Here is a 14,261-nt window from a genome sequence, read left to right on the forward strand (position 1 = left end):
TCATAATCTTATAGATAACATACATGTAGTAGTTCCATCATAATCTTATAGATAACATACATGTAGTAGTTCATCATAATCTTATAGATAACATACATGTAGTAGTTCAGTCATAATCTTATAGGTAACATACATGTAGTAGTTCATCATAATCTTATAGATAACATACATGTAGTAGTTCAGTCATAATCTTATAGATAACAAACATGTAGTAGTTCAGTCATAATCATATAGATAACATACATGTAGTAGTTCAGTCATACGTATATCATATAGATAACATACATGTAGTAGTTCAGTCATACGTATATCATATAGATAACATACATGTAGTAGTTCAGTCATAATCTTATAGATAACATACATGTAGTAGTTCAGTCATAATCTTATAGATAACATACATGTAGTAGTTCAGTCATACGTATATCATATAGATAACATACATGTAGTAGTTCATCATAATCTTATAGGTAACATACATGTAGTAGTTCATCATAATCTTATAGATAACATACATGTAGTAGTTCAGTCATAATCTTATAGATAACATACATGTAGTAGTTCATCATAATCTTATAGATAACATACATGTAGTAGTTCATCATAATCTTATAGATAACAAACATGTAGTAGTTCAGTCATAATCTTATAGATAACAAACATGTAGTAGTTCAGTCATAATCTTATAGATAACATACATGTAGTAGTTCAGTCATAATCTTATAGATAACATACATGTAGTAGTTCATCATAATCTTATAGATAACATACATGTAGTAGTTCATCATAATCTTATAGATAACAAACATGTAGTAGTTCAGTCATAATCTTATAGATAACATACATGTAGTAGTTCATCATAATCTTATAGATAACAAACATGTAGTAGTTCAGTCATAATCTTATAGATAACATACATGTAGTAGTTCAGTCATAATCTTATAGATAACATACATGTAGTAGTTCAGTCATAATCTTATAGGTAACATACATGTAGTAGTTCATCATAATCTTATAGATAACATACATGTAGTAGTTCAGTCATAATCTTATAGATAACATACATGTAGTAGTTCATCATAATCTTATAGATAACATACATGTAGTAGTTCATCATAATCTTATAGATAACAAACATGTAGTAGTTCAGTATCTTATAAATAACATACATGTAGTAGTTCATCATAATCATATAGATAACATACATGTAGTAGTTCAGTCATAATCTTATAAATAACATACATGTAGTAGTTCAGTCATAATCTTATAGATAACATACATGTAGTAGTTCAGTCATAATCTTATAGATAACATACATGTAGTAGTTCAGTCATAATCTTATAGATAGCATACATGTAGTAGTTCATCATAATCTTATAGATAACATACATGTAGTAGTTCATCATAATCTTATAGATAGCATACATGTAGTAGTTGATCATAATCTTATAGATAACATACATGTAGTAGTTCATCATAATCTTATAGATAACAAACATGTAGTAGTTCAGTCATAATCTTATAGATAACATACATGTAGTAGTTCAGTCATAATCTTATAGATAACATACATGTAGTAGTTCAGTCATAATCTTATAAATAACATACATGTAGTAGTTCAGTCATAATCTTATAGATAACATACATGAAGTAGTTCATCATAATCTTATAGATAACATACATGAAGTAGTTCATCATAATCTTATAGATAACATACATGTAGTAGTTCAGTCATAATCTTATAGATAACATACATGTAGTAGTTCAGTCATAATCTTATAGATAACATACATGTAGTAGTTCAGTCATAATCTTATAGATAACATACATGTAGTAGTTCAGTCATAATCTTATAGATAACATACATGTAGTAGTTCATCATAATCATATAGATAACATACATGTAGTAGTTCAGTCATACGTATATCATTTACGGAAAACAGGAAGTCGATAGGATACTTTGTTTTCTATCTCTATCTGAAGATAAAGGAACAGACTTTAAAACTCCGTCATTTAGCCGTTCCAGAGTGTGCAATGTGGCTGATTAAGGTCCATTATATTTATAGATATAATTTTGGGGATAAACAACGGCGTGTCCTATAAACCGGACATCAACAAATCCGACGTCATCAAGTCTCAGATGGTGAAGCTGATGAAGATGTGCTGGGATGATGACTGGCAACAGAGACCGGATTTTACGAGTATTCTTAGTTTTATTCGGGAAAACAACACGGAAGCGTAAGTCTATAACAAACACTGAGACCAACCAAAGAAAATGAATGAACAAGCCGAGGAAAATGTCTATTCATCACAATACATATTATAAACATATTCATCGAAATACATATACATATTTTCTATCATATAAATTTCTTATGATAAACTGATATTTGACAGTTTTATTGTTTGACAATATAACAGGCTTGGTGCCAATGTTTTTGACCTTGTGGCCTTGATCTTTGAGTTTGACCTACTTTTAAGAAAATCTAACCTAGGCAATATCTATTAAACTATTTAAGGTAGGGCTTTCATATTTTGCATATAGACTCCTTATGCCAAGTAAAATTCATTTGATACCATGATATTTCACCTTTACCTTGGAGTTTGGCCCAAAATTTAAAACTTTAATCTAAAATCTTACCTGCTCGTAACTTTTGAATGGTAAATGATATACGTGTATACATTCCTTGTGACAAAACCATGCTCTTTGCACAAAACTTATTTGACTTTGTAACCTTGATCTTGGATTTTGACTGATTTTAAAGAAAAATTAACTTGGGCAATATCTTCTGAATTGTTTATGGTAGGGACTTCATGTTTGTAGATCCCTTATGGAAAGATCTTACATGTATTTTATACCATGATCTTTTTACTTTATGATCTTGTATCATGATTAATTCGTTACCCTATGAGGCTAGGTTGGAACCACAATATGAGATCATTTTTTATTTCGTGGGAATAAAAACTGCAATAAATCTTTAAAAATCAGTTGCTGAACAACAACAGGACCAAGGTGACTCGTGTGGCCAAGGACCTTTTGTTTAGTTTGTCGTGTTCTGATCAGATGGCAGTAAGTTTGGCTTTGCATTTAGGAAGGTGCATTGAGAATGCTGTAGATTGGAATAGTAGACAATTGATATATGTACGTAATATCCGAGCGCTTTGTTTCATATTCTTTGTAAATGTAATGCTAAATGGTTTGTGTTCGTTGAGTGAAACGAATCACATGCATAAACATCATTCATCGTGACAACGCCTATCGTGACACAGGAGTTCGTTTTTAAGGCCATATCCAAAAACGTCCGTGACTCTCCCATCTACTGGCATGTGCTCGGAGAAGAAAAATTAAATATTTATTTTATAATTGACGCGGCACCGAGTCCGAGAATGGAAGTGGTCTACCGGTTGCGAAGCGGCTTCCTGTACATGTACTAGTGTTATGCAATGAGTAAACAAATACAAAATATCTAGTAACGACTGTTGAACTAAAACATTCCTTGATTTTTAGGAGCGTGGGTATAATAGACAATATGGTCAACATGTTGGAGAAGTACGCCAATAACCTGGAGGACCTCGTGGAAGAGAGAACGGTCGCACTGAACGAGGAAAAAGACAAGACGGATCTTCTCCTGAATCGAATGCTACCCAAGTAAGAGATAGTATTACATGGGCCAACCCTCCAACTCACTAAACTTCTAAAAGAGTTATTTATCTCAATTTATTCGGAGTCGCAATTGGTTGTTGATCTTTTAAGCTTACGATGCAAAAGATGCCTATTTGATCAGATGTCATACATCTTTCCTATTCTGTGTTGTATTAATCTATGTTAAGTTTTGATTTGGATTGCTTGAACTATGTGCACATGCAGTATGTTTATAATTAGGTTTGTGGCCGACAAATTAAAGAGAGGAGAGTCAGTTGACCCAGAAGCGTTCGAAGCAGTTACAATTTTCTTCTCGGACATCGTGGGATTTACCACCATCGCATCTAAAATCACACCAATAGATGTCGTGCAATTCCTCAACGAGATTTACACATTATTTGACGATATCATCTCCACTTTTGATGTATACAAGGTAATTTGGAAGATTAATACTTTTGCATTCCACTGTCATTTCTCCATTACACTAAATCGTAAGTTTGTGTTTATTTCGCAATAAAACAGAGAATTATTCCCTCCCATCTTTATTAATTAATGCGTAAATGTAATTTGGCGCTTTTGACGTCATAATTGAATTGGTAACATGCAAGGTGAAGATAACGAACAGTGATCAATCTCATAACTCCCATAAGCAATACAAATAGACAGTTAGTTGGACAAACACGGACCCCTGGACACACCAGAGGTGGGATCAGGTGTCTAGGAGGACTAAGCACCCCCTGTTGACCGGTCACACCCGCCGTGAGCCCTATATCCTGATCACGTAAACGGAGTTATCCGCAGTCAAAAACATGTGTAACAATATTGTCATAACTCTTGAAGATTGAAAATGAAACCGGTTGAATTATTTTCAGCGTTATAATTTTTCTTCATTATATATATATATATATATGTAAAGCACTGAAAAGGCCACGACACTGTTGGTTATTTAAAACTCAAATTGTAGATTATTGATACTTGTCGTTTTTTCGTGTTATTTGTCGATGTAATATATGTTTCTTGATAAAGAGGCGGATTGCGTCGAAAATTTGAATTTTAAATAACCAACAGTGTCGTGGCCTTTTCGGTGTTTTTATAAATTTCTTTACTGGCCTTGTATCTTCTCAGATCCGACACTTTAAGAAAGTAAGGTGTGGTTGGGTTTTTGTGCTTTTATATATATATATATATATATATATATATATATATATATATATATCTCTATCTATCTATCTATCTATACATATATATGGCCCTTTTGTTACTAACACAATAGATGTCAAGAATAAGAAGAAGCAACAAATGAAAAGGAATTCAGATAGTACTTCATTTTCCCCCTGTTAGGTGGAGACAATTGGTGATGCATATATGGTAGTCAGCGGTCTGCCAGAGAGAAACGGAAACGCCCACAGTGGTCAGATAGGTAGCATGTCTCTGGCCATACTGAAACAGCTCCAACAATTTAAGTTAAAGGCAATACCAGAGCAGGAAGTTATGGTTCGCATCGGACTACACACTGGTCCAGTGTGCGCAGGTGTGGAATTATCTCCCCTCAATCTCTAAATAAGCACTTTTACATACTGTTTCTTCCTACTGCTGTAGTAATCATTTGACCTTATCTAAATTTGCATCAACGAATGGTTTCATTAAACACATGACGTTAAAACATTTATATGAACAGCTATTAAAAAATATGCTGATGAAACATGTTCACAGACCACTATACGATGAACTCAGAAAAAATGTTTATCTATTTTTCTCTTTTTTTCCCCATCAGTTTTGTTAAAATTGTATGAAAACAATGTATTATACCAAAAAAAAGTACGGTATAATTACATACCTTTTACCAATCGGATCACGCGCTCGTCCTTTTCCGTAACCGGTAAGAAGATTCATTTGCGGTTACGGAAATAGCCTAGTAGTTACGATTGACCTTTGACACTAATCAGATGACTATAGGGAGAATGGTAGCGTTTTAAGATCCTGTCTCTATCAGAAGTCGTTATTTTTAAGGCGTTGTAGGACAGACGATGCCAAGATACTGTTTGTTCGGCGACACTGTGAACACAGCCTCCCGGATGGAATCTAATGGAGAAGGTGAGAAGGGTGCCTAAACACAATGGGAGTACCTCCGTTCTATATTAGTGTGTATCTTAGACTACTTCAGCTAATAAAAAAAGTATATGCTTTGTGGTAAGTTTTAGAATAATGAAACGATTGTTTGAACAGGTGGAAAAATTCATATCACACAGATGACTCGGAGTGCATTGCTAAGTCTCGGAGGGTACGAGATTGTAGATCGAGGATATATTCCAATCAAGGTATAAGCTACTACGTATTGTCATTATTAGACCTCTTCAGATTCATTTGAAACATGCACATTATCTAAGCAACAATCGTACCCCTTTTTAAAATCTTTCATCTCTTTTGTGTCCCATATTTTACAATGGCAATTTATACCACTGTAAAAGTATGTGACAAAAAGGTGATATCTAAACATTGCGTTTATATCAACGAAAATGCGTCGTTTGACAAGAAATGAATATTACTAATTATTATACCTCAGAAGGTTGTTAGGTGAATAAATTTGCTATTTCTTCTGGATAAAGCTAGCAGTGAAATAGATTCTGAACTATCTGCCCTAGGGAAATGGTCTCGAAACTATTTACCGGATGCTATATTTTCCCCACGTTATTTCATTTTTCGGAATATCTCCAAGTGTTATCAAATCTGTGACGTTAAAGTCCGATAACTCTAATTAGTTTACCAAACGACAATTGAGACGGGTAAACTTTACTTTGGTATGTATGTCTGACACAAGTAAAGTCTACTTTGGTATAATAAAACACCTATTTACTGACTTCAGACATTAGCAGGTTTATTGTCCTCATAGCCAGTAAATAGGAGTATAATAATCGTAAAAAGGTGACGTCACAATTTTTACCTTTAGAATGAAAGGTGAAGATAACGAACAGTGATTAATCTCATAACTCCTATAAGCAATACAAAGTAGATAGTTGGGCAAACACGGATCCCTGGACACACCAGAGATGGGATCAGGTGCTTAGGAGAGATAGGATCAGGTGCTTGGGAGGAGTAAGCATCCACTGTCGACCGGCATTACTTTCTTTTATTGAGAAGTGTTCGACATTTAGACTATTGATAGCAAAACCAAATCAAACAGAAGACAGTCAAATAACAAGTTTTATTTTTCTCAAACTCAATATCCGTGTTATCGAAAAATTGAAGAGTCTTCAAAATGTTAATGGACTCGGTAAATAAACAAAGGAAATATCAGACTACCTAATACTGTTACACACAGCCAATTATACCTAACGTTAAATTAGTATTAACAAGCATTATATAAGTATTGTCCAAAACTGATCCCAATTTAAGTTGTTTGCGTAATGTTCTGCGTGAATTGGTCTTACGTCCACAGTTTATGCTCAATAAAATAGTTTTATTAGCGGTGGATGGGGCGGATCAAACCTTTAAACCCTGGCAGTTTTCGGTGTTGATCTGTGGCGGTTGTTGCCCCATCTTTGACACCGTATGTTTTTTGTTTATTTTGGACTTATGTAACTTTTGCATAATATTCTAAGTTTTAGATTCCTTGATACTTTTTCTTATATGTTTTTTGTATATATCGTTAGTTACATGTATCTATTTTACATAGTAGTTGATGTTTTTACTTGATTCGTCATTTATTTAATAATAAATGACCATTCAATTCCAACCTTGTGTTTCTCTTGGCGTTGGTGTCAAACAGAGCACCACTTTATCAGGTACCCATACAATAAATGAATGATAAAGAAACCTATAGGAAAAGAGAATTTGACAGGGCTACACATATTGCCGGTGCCATGCCTGATCTTGGAGTTTCTATTGTATCGCAGTTAGCATTTTCTCTAATTTTGATATTCAAAACATGTCAACGATCATCTGCAAAACGAAGACGTCTTTATCTTCGCATCAAAAATAACACTCCTAAAATAACATTCGTATCCTCATTTTCGAGTTCTATTGCTGTGTTAGGAACAACTTCATCTCCAGTATTGTGAACAATGAATCATAGAAAGGTCAACATTTTCACTACTACCCAGCGTCTTCAACATTCACATGAGAACACAAAGTTTGAGTACTGGATTTATCTTTTTTATTTTACTTTATTCTAACCCGATACCAAAGAAAAAAGAACTAATATGGAACTGATGAATACAATGTATATTGTATAGGTCGGCATGTACATGTATATATTGTTGTTGATCATTTTTAATCTGGCATGTACATAACAATAGCGGATTTGGAGGGGGCGTTACCCCTCCCCATTTTTTAGCCACAAATTTACAAAATAATAAGCAAACCTCTAGATTTGTGCTTACAGAACGTCACAAAAACGAAGATAATACTAGTACCTTTTACTATTTCAGGGAAATTATGGTGATAATTTAATAATTATCATTATTTCAGGGAAAAGGGAAAATGTATACCTATTGGTTGATCAACAAAACGGACATAATCTTTCTACCACCCTCGCCGTCAAACTCAAAAAATCACCGCCAGCTGAGTTTTCCAAATCAGCTGAGGTCAGCGCACGATGTAGTGGACAAAACGGATGGACTCTCAACCAAAGAATGGCCGGATTGTTGACTCTGGTCACAAATCGGCAGATGCTGACTCTGGGCACGTCGCCTAATGTATAACTGATCAAAATTCAACATGAAAGCAAAATGGAGTCTGCAATGAAAATTCAGTTTCAATACATTTAAATTCATATTTCGTAAAGGGGATATGGACTTTTGAAAATTGGATTGGTGGTTTGTTTGTGCAGACATAAGTTCGGTACATCTGTTGATATTTAAACACATGGATTGCCCAAAAGTTTTGTTGATTATATAGATGGCTATTGATGTCAATTTATGAATTTCTTGTTTGTTAGTACCAAAGAATTGCCCACTCGACTGATAACATAATGACATGCAATGCAATTTATACGTCCGTCGAAGTTTGGTATGGTGTAGATCCTTAATCTTCTGTCCATCTCTCCATCTGTTGAATTTTGGTATGGTGTAGATCTTTAATGCTTCTGTCCATCTCTCCATCTGTCAGCACCTTGTGGGACAGATAAAAGCAATATTCATGTTCCCAATGATTAGAGACAGTAGCCTATTGTTTTGCAAGGTCATAGGGCAAAGTTCAAGGCAAACGTGCACAGTTAGAAGGCTAGGATAATTAAACTTGGTACACATATCCCCAATGATTAGAAAAAGAAGACTATTTTTTCAATGTCAAAGGTCAAAGCAAATTTGCAACAGTTAGAAAGCTAGGATCATCAAACTTGGTACACATGTCCCCAATGATTAGAGGAAGAAGCCTATTTTCTCTAAGTTAAAGGACAAGGCAAACCTACATGTTGGGAATTTTGTAGACACAAAACAAGATAGAAAACGTACCAATACCAAGAAAGCTAAGGTAATCAGAATTTAATAGACATATTCCAACTTCATAGGCAAGTTTTATTTTTGTATGTTGGTTTATTGTCTCTTCCCACTTTGTGTGTACTAATATTGCTAGAATAATAAAACAAATTGTACACAAGTCATCCATGGTGAAAGAAAGAAGGATGTATCTTACTTCTCAAGGTCATAGGTCATACTTTCATGGGTAATTGTGAAGGAAAAACAGAACTAATAAAACTAGGATCATCAAACCAATGAAGTGTTGAACATGCTCCCCGTGAGGTTGATTACAAATATATTTTGAAAATTGATAATTTTATCTTTTAAGTTTATACTTTTATACCAGAGTGACATTTTCATCAATTTGATATTGAACAAATCCACCGTAAAACTAAAATTTTATATATACTTTTTGATGTTAGAAACACTATCAAAGACATCTTTGACTAAAGAATGGTTCAATTTACATGTATTTGGATGTTAACTTGTTTTCTATTAAGACAGTATTACTAAATTTATTTGACGAGCGTATTTTGCAGTGTGAGTGTTGTTCTTGTTAAAATCAACTTATAAATTTAAAAGAATACTAGTACATGTATGTGTTGTAATAAAAAATCAAATGGTCTACTTCAATCAAACTTGCAAGAATGTGGGAACTTTAATTATTTGATTGTTGTCAGGTTTCAAGAATTGCTACCTTAATTTCAGTGCATTTTCATCAATTTTGAAAGAATACTAGTATTTGTTGTGATAAAAAAGACCAAAAGCAATTCAAATGGCATGCTTTAGTCCGACTAGAAAATTGAGCAAAAACCCGAGAATAGTTTTAGAAGACGTACTTTTGATATTTATGTCCCCCCCCCACTTCAAAGAAGAGGGGTATATTGTTTTGCACCTGTCTGTCAGTCGGTCGGCCACATGTTGTCCGCTCAATATCTTGATAACCCTTTGTTTGATAGACATCAAACTTGGTACACTGGTACATCCCAGAGAGTAGATTAATAATTCATTTTGTGGTCACATGGTCAAGGTGCTTGGCAGACATCAAACTTGAACAGTGGTGCATCCTAAGGAGTTGATGGCCCCTTTTGATTTTAAGGTCACATGATCAAGGGTCAATCTGGACACAGGAAGATACCGTCCTCTCAATTGCTTGAGAACCTTTTGTTTGACAGACATCAAACTTGGTACACTGGTACATCCTATGACCCCTATTGATTTTGAAGTAACATGGTCAAACGCCAAGGGTCAAATTGACATAGTAATATATTGTCTCCCATATTCTAAGAATCATTTGCTTGTTTGACAACAAACTTGGTACACTGGTATATCCTAAAGAGTAGATGACCCCTATTGATAATCAGGTTACATGGTCAAATGCTAAGAGTTGCTCTACTCTGGACATAGGAGGGGGCGGGCAAATATTATTATGTTTTACAAACTTTTTTTATTTTTATTTTTAGAAATTAACGAATTAATCGCCATGTAATGTATTATTTTATCACATGACTCTCACGTGGTCGTAATTTGTACGTATAAAAGGCAAAGTTCTCCACGAAGGATAAAAACAAGAACACTATATTTACAAGTCAGTGGTGATGAAATTTACATGTACTCAAAATTTGAGAGACCTCGATCGTATTATTTCACAAAAAGGTTTGAAAGTTAAGCACATTTCGTCAGATAATAGACTTTTATTTCAAATTTGACAGGTAAACACAACAACTACTGTAATTTGCATACGTTTGCATGTAAATAAATCATAAAACAAGGGTCTGTTACTCACAGAACCAATGTGATTCTGATCTTTACAAAAGTAAGGGTTTACTTTGGCAACATTAAGATGTATTAGAAATTGAGCTAAACATATACAGTACATCTTATATGGTATCTCAAATGCAGGAATATTTTAGTTCTATTTTAAATGAGTATTTTAGGTAATTTTGATGTGATCTAGTATTTCATTAAGTAGTTTTCATCTCCTAAAGAAATGAAAATTGTCATATGTATAAAGTATTTATCTATAAAGATAGCTCTTTCAATTTTTAATGCCTATTGTTTAAGGTAGCTCATTACACTGAAATTTTATTTGATGGCTCGTTAAAACACCTCTTATGAAGTGTGATTTCACCATTGAAAGTGATACAAGCTATCAATTATTTTATATGAATATTTTGTGACTTTTCCCGGAATGATAAAAAGGTGTTTTGTTTACAAATAAAAGATTCTTGAGTCCATTAAATAAAATTTTAGTGTAATGAGCTACCTTATTAAGAAAAATTACGTATGGATATTGAAAAAAATATGAATAAAATAAAGCGTATAACAAAGAGAAAATAAAGACTATAAACTATGAGTCCATATAAAAGTTAAATTGCCTCTTTCAATACGAAAATAAATAGTACGAGTTAACAGAATAAGTACATCGAAAATTAGGTAGCAGGGGATGGTTTCGCACTATAGCAATCTCTACCTAGAGTTATCGTTCCTTCCACTCGCACCTCTGTCAACGTCTCAAGGGTTTTACAAGATTTTTGTAAAATGGCACGTATGCTCAAATAAAGTATGGGTTTGACTTCAGTTACAAAAATATACGTAAATAAATATTAAGCAGACGTCAAGTCTTTTTGTGACACAAGAAGCATTGATTTGGGTTGAAACGTGGATATTGGGTAGTTCTATTGCACCAGGCCTATACATCTGTACATAGGTACATGAAGAATATATAGTAATGGGGGAAAATCGACAAATAGTTGCTTGTCCTACACTTTCCCGATATTTTATAAAATAGTTCTTCGTTTTATTAGCCGTAAAAAAAAAAGTGGATTTACTTGTGGAATAACATTGCTTATTTTGAGACGTTAACAGAGGTGTAAGTGAGAGCAAGGAACGACAACTCTGGGTAGAGATTGGCACTATAGGTCAACTTTCTTAAAAATTAAAATAACCCATATTTGAAGGGATATCAAATGTGTAAAATATAACAACTTTGAACCAAGGGGGATAGGTCTTTGATATTTCAAACACAGATGCTTCATAATCAGATCTTTCATATGGTACCAAAACTATGGACTCAGTGACCTTGACCTATTTTAAAAAATAAACTCTAATCTTTTAATTCAGAGGAGACGGGGTAAGTAGAATCACGCTTCCCGGCGAGCTGTGTTGTATTCCGACAAATCTTGTGGAAAATACTCGAGGGTATGAACTGCAGCGAATCACGCCGGTATACTTTTAATGAAGTCTGCCTGCGTGAAGCGTAGCAGTTCATATCCTCATGTTGTTGGGTTTTTTTCAAAAATGAAATCTACTTCTCAATTGAATCATATTTACACTGATCTAAAACAAAATCATTATGTATGTATTATACGAAAAGCTTTGATACAGAGGCGTCCATACTTAACACATTCAACTTTAAGTAGTTACTGAAAGCAGTCTAAAAATTCTGTCATTTCTTCATTATTCTCTCTGGATGAAGAAATTGTATTCCTGATATTTAAAAACTATTCAAACTCCTTTACATGTATCTTTTTGTTTTCAATTTTTCGGACGCTACTGGTGTTCATGTTTTTTTGTATGTAGCTTAGGTTAATTGTTTTTCCATGGTTTGAGCCAGCATGCGCGGATCCAGTAATTTTTCCCGTGGTAGACGAGGTTCTATCATGTAATTGTTCTAGGGGATCCAAGATATATTAGGGACTAACACTTAGTATTTTACAACTGGAGGTGCACAATAAGGCAAATATGTATATGCATTTGTACCGATTTCAGGGGGTGGAGTCCGGACCCCCGACCGCCCATGCATCTATATCGCGCCTGAGCAGGGTTTCTTATTGTATTTATGTATTGTATATCATGTGTCGGTTGTCTAATATCCATATTGTACTTTTCCCACAGTTCATATTGTTTCCTGTTCTTGTCATTTCTAATAAATGTTAATATTTCGTTCAAACTATGTTTTGGTATGACTAATGTTAAGCAGAAAACAAAACGTTGAGAGAAAACTACATCTAGGGAAACATGCACATTGTAGCATTAATGCATTGAATAAGATATCTTATACAAGGAGTTCACGCTCTTACAAAATGTGACTAAGTAGGTATTGTGAAGTAATTATGTCCTGTTATATAAAAGAGAGGTCTATCTCGAATGATATTACTGAGTGTGGAAAGGTCATCTACAAGAGCACATGTGGTAGATTATCTATAAATGACTCATGCAAACCATCTGCTACCGTGATGTTGAATTCTCAACGACATAATCTGGGAATGTTAACCTATAGTCACGTCAGTAGCTTGTCTCTGCTGGTTGAACCTCTTAAAATCTATTTTATCTAAATATCAGGATATACTGTAAGTCTAAGAAATTATGATATTTTTTGAAAATTAGTTCGTTCTATATTTTTAGTTTGCATGTTTACTTACCATTCGAAAAATTTTCACGTATATATGGACGTCACCAGCTGTAGGTGATTTTCATTTTTAAAAGCGCCGTAGCAGCGACAGCTCTTAATTGTTCCGAGGTCTATCTCGAAAAGCTTTCTCCGGGTTATATACTCGAATGACCTGTGGTTTTCACTTCAAATTTTGGTTGTTTGGTGTATTGCCTCCGTGTCTGAGTATATGTGATAATAATCACAGAGGAAACAGTATTGGTTTTCGACTACCGAAATGTTTCTACATGTTGTTCCGTATTCACCCGAAATTTTATTTGAAGCGAAAATGAACCCATGTTTATCAAAAGTATACACTAGTGACTACTGCAAGAGTGTACAGAGTAGACGATTATGTAAGTGAATCATGCACCCCCAACAGTGCTTTCCTTAAAAAAAAACACCGCAACTAACTTATTAGTAACAGCATTTGATATGATAAATATATGACTTTTGGGAGATAACCGTGTACATGTATATCTACTTCTACACTAGGGTGGTGGACAGATGGGTCTTGAAGCTGTCCAATGCCTTGGACTCCACTATATTTACTGAAAATTAGTTCCATAACCGAAAGATCAACGTCTTGTAGACAAGCGTTCTCGCGTATGGTATTGGGAATCTCTGCGAGGTGTGTTGTTGATGATGACCTGCTGGAATGTTTATACAATCCTGTATAATAGGATTACAACGCGCACTGCCTCTGGTCGGTACTGTAATGTCCGCCACT

General features: G+C 34.1%; 1 protein-coding gene across 1 annotated transcript in view; it reads left to right on the forward strand.

Annotated features, from left to right (window-relative positions):
- LOC125676883 (atrial natriuretic peptide receptor 1-like) overlaps nucleotides 1-13,051 on the forward strand; it is a 42,094-nt gene extending 29,043 nt beyond the window's left edge. Inside the window, exons 14-20 of the mRNA XM_048914763.2 lie at nucleotides 2,067-2,238; nucleotides 3,509-3,649; nucleotides 3,884-4,076; nucleotides 4,985-5,174; nucleotides 5,654-5,737; nucleotides 5,870-5,961; nucleotides 8,111-13,051. Coding sequence (XP_048770720.2) covers nucleotides 2,067-2,238; nucleotides 3,509-3,649; nucleotides 3,884-4,076; nucleotides 4,985-5,174; nucleotides 5,654-5,737; nucleotides 5,870-5,961; nucleotides 8,111-8,290 — 1,052 coding nt within the window. The 3' untranslated portion in view covers nucleotides 8,291-13,051. The remainder of the gene's footprint in view (nucleotides 1-2,066; nucleotides 2,239-3,508; nucleotides 3,650-3,883; nucleotides 4,077-4,984; nucleotides 5,175-5,653; nucleotides 5,738-5,869; nucleotides 5,962-8,110) is intronic.
- The last annotated feature ends 1,210 nt before the right edge of the window (nucleotides 13,052-14,261 follow it).

This window comes from Ostrea edulis, chromosome 1, assembly GCF_947568905.1.
Source record: "Ostrea edulis chromosome 1, xbOstEdul1.1, whole genome shotgun sequence".
NCBI classification, from domain to species: Eukaryota; Metazoa; Mollusca; class Bivalvia; order Ostreida; family Ostreidae; genus Ostrea; species Ostrea edulis.